This window comes from Dermochelys coriacea, chromosome 11, assembly GCF_009764565.3.
Source record: "Dermochelys coriacea isolate rDerCor1 chromosome 11, rDerCor1.pri.v4, whole genome shotgun sequence".
NCBI classification, from domain to species: Eukaryota; Metazoa; Chordata; order Testudines; family Dermochelyidae; genus Dermochelys; species Dermochelys coriacea.
Genome location: NC_050078.2, coordinates 13,984,302 through 14,000,772, shown reverse-complemented (window position 1 = coordinate 14,000,772; position 16,471 = coordinate 13,984,302). Strand labels below are relative to the sequence as shown.

General features: G+C 41.3%; 2 protein-coding genes across 8 annotated transcripts in view; one reads left to right on the top strand and one right to left on the bottom strand.

The window, feature by feature from the left end:
• The window catches only part of SCTR (secretin receptor), a 29,740-nt gene extending 24,755 nt beyond the window's left edge, over nt 1-4,985 (bottom strand). Inside the window, exons 1-2 of the mRNA XM_038421858.1 lie at nt 4,941-4,985; nt 476-602 (exon numbers count right to left, since the gene is read on the bottom strand). Coding sequence (XP_038277786.1) covers nt 476-602; nt 4,941-4,985 — 172 coding nt within the window. The remainder of the gene's footprint in view (nt 1-475; nt 603-4,940) is intronic.
• Nucleotides 4,986-13,744: 8,759 nt separating this feature from the next.
• The window catches only part of CFAP221 (cilia and flagella associated protein 221), a 36,598-nt gene continuing 33,871 nt past the window's right edge, over nt 13,745-16,471 (top strand). For 6 of the 7 annotated variants that reach the window (XM_038422856.2, XM_038422854.2, XM_038422855.2 and 3 more), the window contains exon 1: nt 13,772-13,936. The gene's annotated coding sequence lies outside the window, so the exon portion shown is untranslated. Of the gene's footprint in view, nt 13,937-16,471 lie in introns of all 7 variants that reach the window. The other variant, XM_038422852.1, reaches the window with a different exon arrangement.

Genomic DNA, 16,471 nt, shown 5'->3' with positions numbered 1-16,471 from the left:
TGGGAAGCAGGGCTGGGGCTATGATCAGATGTGTTGTAGGCAGCTGTTCATATCTACCAAGCAGATCTCTGCAGCATTGTACTTCATCCTTGGGCTTCCCTGAGTTTTCGCTCATCTGAATCAGCTGAGAGTTCAAGCTGCCTTCCCTTAACCAAGGGACATAATCATAAAACGAGGGTAGGAGAACTAAACACCCAACAAAGTGGGGCAAGGAAACTGCTTCGGACTTAACTGTCTTGAGTAGTTTTGTATCATCTACAAATTTTGCCACCTCACTGCTTGTACTCACACTAAGGGCAGAAATCTGCTCTGAGAGCCACACGACAGATCTTGACTGATATTCTGTTCTCCCTATGGGTCAGCACTCCCATATATTTTCTATGAGAGTTCAAGCCTATAGAGAGGAACAGTGTTAGATCTCACATCCACGGTAATAATCTGAGGTTAGAATTTTCCCCATAGATCCATCATTTACCTGAATTCATGAACTGGTCATTTTCAGATGTTCTGTTCTGTTCTTCCTGGGACAGCGTCTCAGCACAGAGTTCTTCTTCCTTCCTCAGGACAATCAGCAAGTCACATATTGGTGGGGTAGCCTTGATCTGCAAATTTTGAAAAGAAGTTGAGTTGTTTGACTTTTTCTCTTGAAACATTTGCCACTCACAAAACTTTCCTTACACTAACGTTGTCTATACAGCCCCATCATCTGATTGTGCGTGACATTTCCTTGAAACAGAGCATATAAAAATAAACTTTTTATTTAATAGTATACAAGCACTTTATGATTTACAGTGGGCCTACTCCTGTGTATTGACATCAATGCGTTCAAGTTTGGGCCTATTATTACTCTAAATACTGTATGAGGAGCCCAGTTGTGTTCTGTTACACTGCAAAAACATCCTGTGGGGTCTTTGATTGTACTGGTATAACTGAATGCTGAGTTTGGCCCTACAGAATACTAGACCACAGAATTGTTGGGCATTCCCTAGGCCAGCCTTTCACTGGCAAAACTAGGCCAAATTCTATTGGTTGTACAAATACAGTCCCATGAAAGTCAACACTGCTCATTCATTCAGAAATCTTGCTGCAAATCAGTGAGGCTGCAGGTAGTGACATGAGTGCATAAGTGCTACTGAGAGTTTTGTTAAAATTCATGGCAGTGTCTCTTTACTAATCATGTAAGTTGACTGAAATGTCAGTCAGCATTGAGAACCTTGAAGGCGAGGATAAGTACCTTGTGCAATAGGATCCATAATAATTTCTAGCGCTGAGTCTGTTCCAAAGAACAGGAGTGAAATCCTGCCCCCATTCAAATCAACAGTTAAACTCCCATTGACTTCAATGGAACCAAGATTTCACCCAAGAAGATTTTCTTGATATTTTCTTCCTGAACAGAGTTTGCTCTTTTTAAGAGTGGATCATCTCTCATCCAATTGGTTTATTCTCTTCTTTTCCCCTACCCATTGTGCATCATAATACAGATTGAACCTCTCTAGTCCGGCACCTTTGCGGCACTCTGGAAGCACTGGGAGGGAGGAGGAGGAGTTGGTAAGGACGGGCGTGCTGGCGCGTGAGAGGCGCAGGGGGAGGAGGGCAAAGGGGGAAGTTTGGCACCAGTGGATGCTCCGCACCCACTAATTTTTCCTCGTGGGTGCTCCAGCCCTGGAGCACCCACAGAGTTGGCGCCTATGCTGGACCACGGATGTTGCCAGACCAGAGAGTGCCGGATTAAAGAGGTTCAACCTGCACAATGAAAGGTCACTCATTCATGTATGAGAAAAAGAACTTTTTGGAATCACACAAGCAGAGAATAGTCACATAAGAGAAAAATAACTATTCATGAAATCAGCATTTATAAATCATTAGATCTATAACAAAAGCCTTCCAGAAAGAGGAATGCCTTGTTGGATTTAAATTTGTAAAGAAATCAAATTATAGTCACTATTTTCTGTTGTTAATTATAGATTGCATTCAATCATTTCTGAATTTTGTTAGGTGCCTTTTTTAATAAATGTATTTTTATATGCAAATCAATTACATTATTAAAGAAGTTTAGTACATTTTCAGGACTTAGCAATACAACCCCAGCTTTCCTGATTAAGATATATTGTGCAATAGTGTTTCAATTCAATGCAAAACATTAATTAAAAATAGGAAAATCACTATCAAAAACTGTTAAAGCAAGTGGTGAAAAACGACCTAGAATCCTCTAGAATGGATATTAACTATTCTAGTTGTTGGTCAGCAGATACAAAAAATAAATATTAATGACTAGGTTCATGATATTTTCAGAAACAGCATCATTTTTTCTTAAAACACCATATATCATCTCTGGGTATCATTTCCTTTAGGTCCCCAAAAAGTTATTTTAGAAATTTAAAAAAATATATATCTTTCTCTGAATTTATATTACACATTATTTTTCTATCCCTAGAATGTTTTTGTCTGCTTTTAACAAATGTGTCTGTTTGGCAACTTATTAGGTATCTGGTTTGCCAGAGTAAGTATTCCCCAAACAGCATATGTTGTACATATACAATTTAATTTCTTAAAATGACTGGTTTTGGGGACCAAATCGTGCTCATCTTACTCCCGTGAGTTGTGTCATTGTGCTTCAGTATTGGTAGCTGGATTTCACATTCAACAGATAGTTAATGAAGAATTCAATTTCTGAGTTACAAACTTTGTTTCCAACTAAGAAGAGGTTCTATTGGGTCTGATCCTTCATTCTTTGATGTCAGTGGAACCTGGAGTATGCAAGGAATGAAGGATCTGGGCACATAGTGGATCCAGTTCTGCAGTATGCTGAAAACCTCCTGCAATATCCTGAGCACCCATTAATGCCGTGACCAGAGAACCATACAATTATGGTTTCTAGTGTCTACAGTACACAAGTTCAAAGGAAACAACCTGATGCTGCATTCCTTATATCCCATTGACTTTGAGCCCGTCCAGTTTTCATTTCCTTGTACATTGCCACTTTTCATGTTAGTGCAGCATGCAGCACACAAGCTTGTGTTTACTGAGGAAAATCAACATTTGATTCCAGAGTTTCTCAATTGCTTTCCTATCTGCCTTGACTCAAATAACTCCTCCCTCCCTGAGCCTATGTTGTCCCTGTTTGAGGGTGGAGGCTGGGGTCCCAACATTTTCTACAGGGTATAAGTTTTAATTTACAAAAAAAAAAATTTAGTTCTAGTTACATAGAAAATGTTCCAAATATAAACAGCTCTAATAATTAGGTGTCCTGAATTTACAGAAATCTGCAATTCATGACATTTTCAATAACAATCAAGAATCCTTTTTCAGACATTTTTAAACTTGTGAAACTATCAGATCTATACATATTGAATGTAAATAGCAGCCATGGCCATATATAGCACATTGAATGTAAAACAAATCAGTATATTGCTATGTTGTATGACAGTTGGGGGTTTGGTTTCTGTGTTTGAGCAGGACTGAAAAAGAACAAAGGATTCTTGGACATGAGGCACAAAAGACATAGGGAGATAGACATGGGTTGCTGGAATCACAGAAGAAAGTGGGTGCTTTTGGAGTCCTCAGTAAAACAAAAATCTAGAGTACCCTTGGGCTAGAGCCTAAGAACCTGAAAACAAAAAGAAGAAGAAACTGTCACTACATGAAAAGGATGTTCCCTATTATTATTGTGGAAGCTGATCGAAAAGCAAAAAGTCAGCAACCTGTATTCATCATGGAAACAGAATGCCTAGATCCAGCTTAATACAGTGGCTCTCCACTTTTCCAGACAACTGTACCTCTTTCAAGAGTCTGATTTGTCTTGCACACACACATTGTAAGCAAGTTGCATCTTACTTAAAATCTACTTGCTTACAAAATCAGACATAAAAATACAAGTGTCACAGCACACTACTGCTGAAAAACTGCTTACTTTCTCATTTTTACCATATACTTATAAAATAAATCAATTGGAATATATTGCACTTACATTTCAGTGGATAGTATATAGAGCAGTATAAACAAGTCATTATCTGTATGAAATTTTAGTTTGTACTGACTTCACTAGTGCTTTTCCTGTAGCCTGTTGTAAAACTAGACACATATCTAGATGAGTTGATGTGTCCCCTGGAAGACTTCTGCGTACCCCTGGTTGAGAACCACTGGCTTAATCCATTCTCCAGCAACCATTGGCCAAATTCCTGGCTGGTGTAAATAATCTGTTGCATTGACTACAATAAAATTGTGCTCAGCTCATCTTCACCAGATGGAATAAAATTGTACTCATCTGCACCAGCTCATCTTCACTTACCCTGGGTGTATTCAAGTATTGATTTTATACTCGTTACAAAAAACTGCTGTAAGGTGATCAGTTTGCCATGATTTTGCCCCAGGTTCAGCTATCCTTTGTAATGAATTGATGGTGAGACACAGGGGTACTGGAGGGTGAATAACGGGGTAAAAACCCAATAACTTTAGGAATCTTATGCTAGGAAACCAAAATATATGTTGTTAAGCATGTCAGCATATTACATTCTTTCAGTCTAAAACAAGTGAGAGGTTAGTAATGCCAAATACATTTTTTTAAATGTACGTTTTAACCAATTTCCCTTTAACCTTATGGCCCTGATTCTCAGCTGATGCAGATCAGTATAGCTCCAGTGAAGTTCATTGGTACTTTATAAACAGTTGCCTTGTAGATAATCACTTTTTCACCCACAGATCTTCAGGTTCTTTACAAAAGTGAGTAAGCATTATCCTCTCCATTGGAAAATGGGAAACTGAGGCACAGAACATCACCATGTCTTTCCAGGGTCCTACACTGAGTCAAGCAGCGGAGCCAGGAATAGAACCAGAACTCCTGTCGTCCAGTCTGGTGTTCTCTCTATTGGATATGCTGCCCCATGGAACGTGTGCCACGTGTGATTCCAGGAGCTATAAAATAAGCAGCGGCAAATACTTACAATTAGAGTTGAAAACCAGAAAAGAATCACCAGGATGCGCCACATGGTCAGTTGCTGTCTGTTTCCTTCATCCCTATGCACAGGAGATCATCAGTCTATCGTGAGCTCTCCACTGTGGCTTTCTCGGTCCCTTCAGTTTCTTTCACATAGTTCATTTTCCTTCTGGTCTCCTGGCTGGAATTAGCTCTTATCATCCTGAGCCAATGCTCCTCTTCTGCTGCTGAACCCTAGACAGAATCAGCAATGACAGCAGCACCCCAAACTCTCCTCCTGCTTTGCAGCAGGATCCTGTCCCAAGAATAACAAGCACCTCCATTGAGCATGTTCCTAATACTGTCCTCTTCCCCTCTGTGCTATTATTCACTGTTATCGCTGCATGTCGGTGAGGAATGATCATTCCTCGTGTTCCAATTGATAAGGGAACAAGCAGGGCTCCTGTGTGAGATGCAAGTTTCACAATGGCAGAGCTAATCTCTAAAGGGGAAAAGGTAATTACCATGGGGCTCGGAGATGCATACAGCCCAGGAATAAGTGCCCTGCTGGGAAACAGGGCTGGCAGAATGTGATTCAGGCTGCCTGAGCCTTCTCCACTGGGAACATGCGTTTCCAGAGAGCGTGCAGATGGGACAAGTGCAAGGAGAAATCAGTAGAGTGAAAGAGTTTCTATAGAGGAACTGTCACTTACCAAGCAGGTGGGGCTGCAGGCAGCAAAGCACATTAAAGGAGATCTAAAGGCAGGGGCAAGCTTCAGGGGTGAGAGTGGAATATGATCTGCTATTCACACCCCCTAAGGGAAGGAATCTAAATATTCCCCAGACTCCACCCTCAGCCACTGGAGCTCATAAAACCTCCAAGGGAACAGTTGTTCTTTTTTTTTTTCACTGCACTACAGATTTCAGGTTGCCATCACTTTCACACATCTGCTGTACCTCTTGGTGAAATGTAGGTTTGTCCACCCCTCTCATGCTCCTTGTAGCGATACCAGTGCTCCCAGCATCCTGTTCACTGGCAGCAGAGCACTTTTCATTTTAGTGGGGATGGCTGCCAAAGTCAACCATTTAAAGGGGACAAGCTCTTACATGGGTTGTGGGCTACAAGTCCAGGATTGCCAAACCCAAGTGCTCAGAAATCTCCAGCTGCTGAGTTTATTCGAAGTTGTGAGTAAATTCAATCGAGCAATCACACATCCAACAAACCACACACGTGCAAACACTAATGGCAGCCTCAAAGAAAAGCAGAAATCTGTCAGTGCATTGACACACCAGGATGCCCAGCTCTGAAGCACTCTGTCCAATCCACCCTTTCCCGTGGCACCAGGGCCCCCAGATATATTGAAAAGAAAGGGACATATGGGATTGAGCAGTCAAATCGGCCAGAGCCAAGATCCAGGTCAATATAGGAGCTGAGAATATGGCCCATTATTAGTGTAGTCCATGAAATAAAAAAGCTGCATTAATTTCTCTCTGTGATGCTCCAGATACAGTATGGTGTTAAATGAACTTTGCATTATGGCTCTATAAGCAAACTAAACAAAGTGCACTCTTTGAACTGTATTACTCAGATTTTTAGACTCTTTACACATCAAGCTCCAACTAACTTCAATTGTAAGTGCTTGCTAATAACACCTTTCAGTTTTCCAATACTTCTGTTAAAATTTCTCTGATTCTCCTCCTTCCCATGACTTGTAATCCTCATCAGATTTAAATCCTGGATTAATTTGCCTCCATTATGATTTGACACCCATGCAATACATCTTTTTACCTGTTGTTTGGAATATGGATTTAAAGAATCACAGGCTGGAGTCACTAATATAAACCTTGATCTGTCAAACCCTTACTTATAATACCACTGAAGTCTGTGTGGTTGGTTACATGGTGAAAGGGTCTGTAGACTCAGGCCAATAGTTTGTGTAAAGTGATCAGATACTAGAGTGATGCACACAGCATAAATACCTCCATAGATAGTTCTACACTCAATTTTTAAATGGACTTTTTTGTTTTAATCCATTAGAACTTTCTTTAACTTGGCCCTGTCAGCAAATTTCATCATTCTCGTTGTTGATCCTCTCATTCAGCCTTACTTATTCACTGAGTGTCATCATCCCCAGAATAATTTACACAGCACTTTTCCAAATGCACATTTAGTTCAGATCCAGGGTTCTTGTAGAGATAGGGAGAGAGACGCAGATGGAACCTGGTTACGGTTTGAACCCAAAGGTACATCTACACTCCAATAAAAGACCTGCAGCACAGCCATGGGTCAACTGACTCAGATTCATGGGGCTTGGGCTGTAGGGCTATAAAATTGCAGTGTAGATATTTGGGCTTGGCCTGAAGCCCTGGGTCTGAGACCCTCCAACCTTGTGGGATCTCAGAGCCCAGGCTGCACCCCGAGCCTGAATGTCTACATTGCAATTTTATAGCCTTGCAGCCTGAGGACTACAAGCCCAAGTCAGCTGACCCAGGCCAGCCGCTGGTCTTTCATTGTAGTGTAGACAAACCCAAATATGACTTTGCAGATAGATAGATCAATAGATAGATAGAGTTATATATGCCTGATGTCTTTGAGAGAGAGCATGGGACTAAACCATTATAATACTCTATTTGCTATGATGTGTTCTCTTTTGATAATCTGCTTCTAAAAATTTCCTGAAGTGTTTTTCCCAGATAAATGAAGACAGCACTGTACATAAGAATGGCCATAATGGGTCAGACCAAAGGTCCATCCAGCCCAGTATCCTGTCTTCCAACAGTGGCCAATGCCAGGTGCCCCAGAGGGAATTAACAGAACAGGTAATCAACAAGTGATCCATGCCGTCGCCTATTCCCAGCTTCTGGCAAACAGAGGCTAGTGACACCATCCCTGCCTGTCCTGGCTAATAGCCACTGATGGACCTATCCTCCATGAATTTATCTAGTTCTTTTTTTTTGAACTGTACAAATCTCCTGTGTGCCTAAACAAATTCAGTTTGAGGCCTTTGGGATTAAATGCTGGAACTGAGGATGGTATTTTCAAGCCAAAAATAGTGCCACAGAGAGAGTAAAGATTTCTGAAGACCACACCTCTTCTCCTTCTTGTAGTTCCATCTCCCTCTCCAACAATCATTCTGCAAGATCAAAGAACTTCAACCAGCACTGCAGTGAGGGTAAGATGGACAGAAGTCCATCCTCTCTGTTTGAAAGGCTGTGTATCTGGGGAATGTGAATCTGGAAAAGCAGCAGGCACCAACCCTACACTGTACTGCCCTGATATTTGATGTGATCAAATATTTGCTAAAGTCAGATGATTCTGTGTCTAGACCCGAGACAAAGTCATTGGTATCTGGGAGAGGAAACTTTGCTATTGAATAAAAATCTAAAAATTGAAGTTTGGAAGAAATTCTGGCTGTCTTAGGTGCTTATATGGGCCCCTTTAATGTAATATCTGAACACCTTACAATCTTTCCCCAGGAGGTAAGGAAGTGCTATTGTCCCTATTTTGCAGATAAGGAACGGAGACACAGGGAGACTAAGTGGCTTGCCCAAGGTCACACAGGAAGGTTACGGTAGAGCAGGTATTTGAACCCAGGTGGTCCAAGTCCTAGGATAGTGCCCTAGACCCTACTTAGACCATCCTTTCTCTTCCTCATAGCTTTCTAATCAAAAAAGGATTGTCACCTATACTAATTACAGTGGTTTGATTGCCTCTCCTGACTGTCATGTAATATCAATTTATGGCAGATCATTCAACCAGAAGAGCTCCCAAACTCACACAGTTTTCTTCTACCAATAGTATGCTGCTTCAAATTGATCTGTTTATTAAAAATCAATATCTATGTTTCTGTGAGCTTTAGAAAAATAACTCAAAAAGAAAAGGAGTACTTGTGGCACCTTAGAGACTAATAAAAACTAGAAAAATAACTGTATTACTTTGTGTACAGCTTTTACCTGTATGATTGTGCCCATGCATTTCAATCATAAAAATCATAGAATCATAGAATCATAGAATATCAGGGTTGGAAGGGACCCCAGAAGGTCATCTAGTCCAACCCCCTGCTCAAAGCAGGACCAAGTCCCAGTTAAATCATCCCAGCTAGGGCTTTGTCAAGCCTGACCTTAAAAACCTCTAAGGAAGGAGATTCTACCACCTCCCTAGGTAACGCATTCCAGTGTTTCACCACCCTCTTAGTGAAAAAGTTTTTCCTAATATCCAATCTAAACCTCCCCCATTGCAACTTGAGACCATTACTCCTCGTTCTGTCATCTGCTACCATTGAGAACAGTCTAGAGCCATCCTCTTTGAAACCCCCTTTCAGGTAGTTGAAAGCAGCTATCAAATCCCCCCTCATTCTTCTCTTCTGCAGACTAAACAATCCCAGCTCCCTCAGCCTCTCCTCATAAGTCATGTGCTCTAGACCCCTAATCATTTTCGTTGCCCTTCGTTGTACTCTTTCCAATTTATCCACATCCTTCCTGTAGTGTGGGGCCCAAAACTGGACACAGTACTCCAGATGAGGCCTCACCAGTGTCGAATAGAGGGGAACGATCACGTCCCTCGATCTGCTCGCTATGCCCCTACTTATACAACCCAAAATGCCATTGGCCTTCTTGGCAACAAGGGCACACTGCTGACTCATATCCAGCTTCTCGTCCACTGTCACCCCTAGGTCCTTTTCCGCAGAACTGCTGCCGAGCCATTCGGTCCCTAGTCTGTAGCGGTGCATTGGATTCTTCCATCCTAAGTGCAGGACCCTGCATTTATCCTTATTGAACCTCATTAGATTTCTTTTGGCCCAATCCTCCAATTTGTCTAGGTCCTTCTGTATCCTATCCCTCCCCTCCAGCGTATCTACCACTCCTCCCAGTTTAGTATCATCCGCAAATTTGCTGAGAGTGCAATCCACACCATCCTCCAGATCATTCATCATTTCTTCAGAGAAAAACATCTTGGGCAAAGTTTTAAACTAATTGTTATCAATGTATTTTTTTCTGTTTCATGCAGAACAATGTAATGTGCTGATTAGTACAGTATGTATGTGTATCACTGCCCTCCCCGGGATAGAATTAGAACTTCTCAGTTATGTCTCATAGGCCACATACAAAAACCAGCTAATTGAGATTCTCTTCAGTTTACATGAAAATGGTGACAACCATGAAGCTCTAGGAACTATGCATTTTTTACAGTTGGGACAAGATAAAAGTAAGAAGGATAAATGTCATGCAGAATTTTTCCACTAACACGCTGCAGAAAGTGCTCCTATGTAAATGTAAGGCATATGGGTATACTCCATTTTTAATTACTTGCAATTATATTTTATTAAACAGTAGGAATGAAGATATTGAGAGCTGACTTTTATGAGTTATTTTTTAAAAATAGTTTAATGCCTCTTGATCACGTGTGTTTTGAGTTGAGGGTTACATTGCTATCTTCCATTTCTATGGTTGCATTGCATTTAATAGAACAGAATTATTTTATTGCTGGAGTATAAAGACAGTTTAAAAGGGGCTTAGAAGCAATCACTTCCTCCAAATAAGGTGTCTACAAGACTTTGTGCAAACAATGGCATGGACAGTAATATGATTTGTTCCAGATGTGTGTTCACTGCCAGGAAAAACATATACCACATGAGAAAACAAGTGGATCTGCCACAAAATGCTTTATTAACAATGATGTTTTAGAGATCACAGAAATGGAGAAAGTAAACTAATATAGTCTTGTGTTCAACCTGCAAATCCCTTGTGCATGGAACTTCCACTGACTTCAAAGCAAGGGCCAGGTTTGAAGCCCCCCTACTAACCGTACCTTATCTTCAGAGACAGAGGAGTAGGTTATCAGGATAGATAGGTCACTTAGAAGTTTAAAGCCATGTTTCTCAACTTTTTAGGTTGGCAACCCCTTATTTGTGGGGAAAAAAAATTGCAACCCATTTTTTATAAAAGCAGAAGTAAAAAATGTATCAATGATAAGCCTAGATAATTTGTGTTTGTGTTTTGAGAGATTGACAGAAAATACTTGACCTTGAAGAGTAAGGGTGGGCTACGAATAGGCGAGAGAGATTTTCTTTGCTTTCCATTGTAATCAAATTTTGTGTGCGCCACGGTCCCCCCTCCTCCAGGGGCCATGGTTGAGAAATACTGGTTTATAGGGATAGTCTAAGACCATGAAGACCCAAAATGTAGATTATGTACCAAAAAACAAAAAAGCCCTTTCCGAGGTTTTATCAAGGAAAATATTTATTTATTTACACTTTCAATAAAAACTGTTAAAAAAAATCCCCCACAGCATTTGCAGCCCAAATATTGCAGCACCCTACTAACGTAGGAGAATCTGATATTGGTATTGATTGGAAACTAACTAGCAACAAAAGTGAAATTTCCTTTAACCTAGCAGATTGAAGTTCAAATAGGGGTCGACAGCAACTGTTATACAGCATTTAGCAAAACGGGGCGCTGATCCTGGATGAGTCCTTTGGGTCCTTCTGGTATCCAAATAATAAACAGTCAAATAGTATAAACAATGAAAAACATTTGGGCCTCATCCTGGAAACTCTTACTAGCACAAGGCATTCCACTGAATCAAACTGATCCCTGTGCAGAAGCTCAGTGCCCATGCACTACTTAAGCCCTCAAAACGGAGTGTAGGTGGCACTTAAGTAGAATGGATGCTTTGAGTTTACCTCTGCAGAGAAATCAATTTCTCCCATTGCAAATAGCCTAACTAAAATCAACGACATTACTAACCTCAAAAAGGGCTTGCAGGATCAGGCCCCTTCTTTGTGTCTGGAATGAGATAAATAGGCAACACAAAACCACACATGTAATTTGTCAAGCAATAGAGTTACAAAATATTTCACCTTTAATTTTTTTTAGTTGTTAACATAAAAAATTGACAGTATTCATTGATTTTGTTATCTGAAGTTATTACCATTAGAGAATAAACTTTCATAAAATGCAAGAATCTGCAAGAATCAAGTGTCTCCAAACTGGATTTCATTAATATTATAACCCTTACCAAATTAATATCAGTAGCACTATTTGGTTTTCTTTACAGGAATTTTTAAAAGATCATTCCATCCCCTAAATGTAAGCATTCATGGTTGCAACTAAAATGTTTTGCTTTTATGAGAAACTGCAGTAACTGTCAGGTAACCTTTTATAGCAGTGAACTGAGTGCAAGTACTCAGAGTGGACTAACAGGATTTAATTGGAACAGGTATAATCTTTGTATGTATTCTGTTCATAGCTGTTTGGTTGTCCTTTGCATGTCATGTTATTACAAGAGTGAGCAATTATATGGCATAATCATAATTAACAATTGCAATTATGAAGATCTCTTTGCCAAAGAATGTACATTATAATACAATAAAAACACAGAGTCCCGTCTTGCAATCCCTAGGCACCTAAGTGATTTTTGTAAAAGTGAGGAGTAAGGATTACTCACGGGAGTCAAAGCTAAAGGGTGAAGCCCATAATTAAAACCCACCTTTTGCAATCCAAAAAGATCAAGACACTTGCAAACTGTCTTTAAGGATTTCATTTCAAATGCCTTACAGGGTACTGACAAGTTCAAAGTGACAGGGATGAACAAATACATTGCTTTGCTGTTGTTCCAGTGACACCTTAGAGAAATACAAGTATTCCCCACACTCACCAAGATGCAGCCACTGATACTTCATCCTCTAGACCAGTGGTTTTCAATCTGTGGTCCTCAGCTCCCTGACAGTCCACAGACTATGTCTAAGGGGTCTGCAAAAGGTGATTGTTACCATAGAACAGTGGTTCTCAAACAGGGCTACCCGGAGCCTTGGGTGCATGTAGAGGTCTTCCAGGGGGTACATCAACTCATCTAGACATTTGCCTACTTTTACAACAGGCTACATAAAAAGCACTAGGAAAGTCAGTACAGACTAAAATTTCATACAGACAATGACTTGTATAGCGTTCTATATACTATACACTGAAATGTAAGTACAATGTATTCCAATTGATTTATTTTATAATGATATGGCAAAAATGAGACAGTAAGCAATCTCTCAGTAATAGTGTGCTGTGACACTTTTGTATTTTTATGTCGGATTTTATAAGCAAATAGTTTTTAGGTGAGGTGCAACTTGGGGGTACGCAAGACAAATCAGACTCCTGAAAAGGGTACAGTAGTCTGGAAAGATTGAGAGTCACTGCCATAGAAGAAAAGGAGTACTTGTGGCACCTTAGAGACTAACAAATTTATTAGAGCATAAGCTTTCGTGAGCTACAGCTCACTTCATCGGATGCATGGAAAAACTTTTTCCACCGAATGCATCCGATGAAGTGAGCTGTAGCTCACGAAAGCTTATGCTCTAATAAATGTGTTAGTCTCTAAGGTGCCACAAGTCCTCCTTTTCTTTTTGCGAATACAGACTAACACGGCTGCTACTCTGCAACCTGCCATAGAAGAGCGATTTTCAATCTGGGGTTCCGCAGACTACGTCTAAGATTTCCAAAGGTGGCCGCACCTCCGTTCCAAAGTGCTTAGGGGTGTCTGCAAATGGGAAAAAAAAAAAAGGTTGAAAACCACCGACCTAGCCTCTAGGACCCAGCTTCTCTGCTCCACACATTCCCAGCCTACCCCTTTCTAGCTAAGTGGTACAGCCTAAGATTAGATAACTCCCCCACCAAACCCTTTCACAAACCTCTGAAATGAGATTTGGAGGCTAGACATGTAAAAATTAGGCAGGGGAAAATCCATAGAAGGGGTGGAAAAAAATCCTGGTGTTTTTCTTTCAGTTCTGCCCCCCAAACTTTGCCACTTCTCCCCCTGTGCCAGGGCTGAACATGGTACAGCCCACTGCAGGCTTTGTCTGGGAACTGAGTTGATGTCAGCCTAGCAACCAGGGGAGAGGAGCTGGGCTGGCCCTGCTGTGCACAGGGCGGGCAGGTTGCTAGGCTGGGCTGGGCTGCTCTGCTCCCCCTCCCTGCCCACCGCCCTCTCTCACTCCTGGCTGTGGGCAAGGCTCTTGGATGTGGCCTGCATGCGAGGTAGGTGCAGAACTTGGGTGCAGATGAGTGGCTGGCAGCCTGCCCTCTTGTGGGTGCCCAGGGCCGTGGTGCAGCAGAGTACCAAGCCCCCCGCAGCACCTCAGTGCAAACAAACCCGCTGCCCTGCATCTCATGACCTTCTCTGACCCTGGGGACCTGCTTGAAGGGAGGCTCTCCCTCTGGGGGAGGCAGGGACTTTTGCCACGGGCGTGTCTTTCAGTGAGACATTTAGGGGCACCGTTTTAACGATGGAGAATTTGCAGGCGTGTCTATTTGCCGGTACCAGTCAGGTGATTGTGTATCTGGCAGTCCGTCTGAATGCACACTAGCCCAATTTATGTGCAAAAACCTGAGTGTATGTATGCCAGTCAGGTAACTAATCACCTGCGGCCTAGATCTTCAAAGGTATTTAGGTGCCTAATTCCCATTGATTTTAATCCTAGTTACTGTGGTCCTGAGCCTGCAAACAGCTCCCCGCAGGTGGTCTCTGCCTGCACAGAGCTCATTGCAGGATCAAGGCTATGATTTCCAAATACAATTGTGTGGGTTTTGTGCATGCCAAGGATATGGGTCCTCCTGGGACCCATATTGAAACTTTGGCTCTTATAATCCAGCGCTGAATTATTTTAAATTTCCTCCATTCAGATTCTCACCTGGTGTGAGACACAGCCCAATGGTAATAATAAAGGCAGTCAGTCTCAAGACAGTGTGATTTAACTTTTTCTTGATAGTGAATAAAATAATGAAGCTTTTAGCTTCATAAAATAAAACATGAAGATTTATTTAAAGTAATTGAAAAAATATGCAAAACACTCTTGTTATAATAGGACGCCTGTGACACTAAGGAATCAAGAGACCTGGGAGTTAAATCAGCAGCAGCCTCTTTACCATAGAGTGGAATTTTCAAAAGTGTTTAATTGACTTTGGAGTACAAGTCCCATTGCTCCTAACTCACTTAGGTGCTTTTGAAAATCCCGTGCTTGTGCAACTGCATTTAATTGTATTCTTATGTATTACTTGTTAAGTGTACTCAGTGCTCTACAAGACACAAAAGGATCTAATGGCTCAAATATTAATAGATGTAAAGTGAAATCCTCGCCTTATTTAAGTCAATGTGAGTTTTGCCATTGACTTCAATGGGGCCAGGATTTCACCCATAATGTTTGTAACACAGAGTAGTCGAAATTGACAGTCCTTCCCAGTAGTTGTAGGATCAGGGTCTTAAAGGCAGACACAGGTATAGTGGGAGGGAATAATATGGAGAGTTTGTAATGGAGATGGGTGGTGGGATTTTCTGCTGTTGTCAGTTACTGATATGAACCTATATGAAAGAATACTTTCCTAATGTCATTCCATCATCTGCTTTTCACATCTTTTACACCTAATGAGGGATAGTAGCAAAGAGGATGATGATGATGATGATTTTATAGTTAAAATTTATAAAAAGTATAAAGTTAAGTAACACAAATGGAGAGAAAGTAGCCTGCTATTTATAATTGTTTTAGTTGTTGTTGTGTACATTTTGTTGGGACCAGTATAAAATTACCTTTGCCCTGCACAATATTGATGTTTTCTCACCCTGATTTGTGTCAAGTATTGAATCCAGAAAAGCTAACCTGTAAAGCCAAAGTATGCTCATTTATTAATAAACATTATGCAGGGACAGAAATCAACACGGTAGCTCACGAAAGCTTATGCTCAAATAAATTTGTTAGTCTCTAAGGTGCCACAAGTACTCCTTTTCTTTTTGTGAATACAGACTAACACGGCTGCTACTCTGAAACAGCATTTTAGGCACTTAGGGAAAAAAGCACACACCCTGACCCAAAGAGCATATAGCCTAAAGGAGGCTAGACAAACAGAGAGCAGGACAAAGGACCACAAAACAAAGTACCTGGGATCTGTGAGTCTATGTTCCTCAGATCAGCAGATCCAAGCAACCTGTGTGGAGGATCTTTTCTATAATGCTCCTCTTTGGAGCTCTTCCCCAACCATTGTAGCGGTAGTCAGTAGCTGTAGGCCAGTAGGCTCTATAAGACTATAAGAATTATAAAGCATGTGTAATGCTGTACTCCTGAAAAGGTTGTCTGCAGTGGGAATTGATGTGGGACCTCTGGATCTTAAAGCCTGAGCTTCTACTATCTGAGTAAAAAGACGCAACTCTGTTAGCTAAGTCTGTACCAGGCTCATCAACCTCTGTATGTGGCCCAGCCACACATTGAGTAGGGGTTGGTTTCACATGCAGAAGTTAATGTTGCATCAAGCATGTGATTGTTTTTAATCCGGTGTTTTATGCATCCTACTTAATGTGGCCCCACCCAGTTTCCCCAGCCACACCATTCTCCTTGGTCAGAATAACATTTGTGGAGAAGAGAAAAGCGGGGGCTACTTGAGGGAGGGAAGCATCTGGCATAGCAGCTTTTCCCCTCCAAGTTTGGGCCAAAGCTTTGTTCCCCTCTGCTCCAGGCATCAGGTATGGGAGATAGGGGAGCAAAGGGGCCTATGTTATATTTGTGAGCAAACTTCCATGTGGAT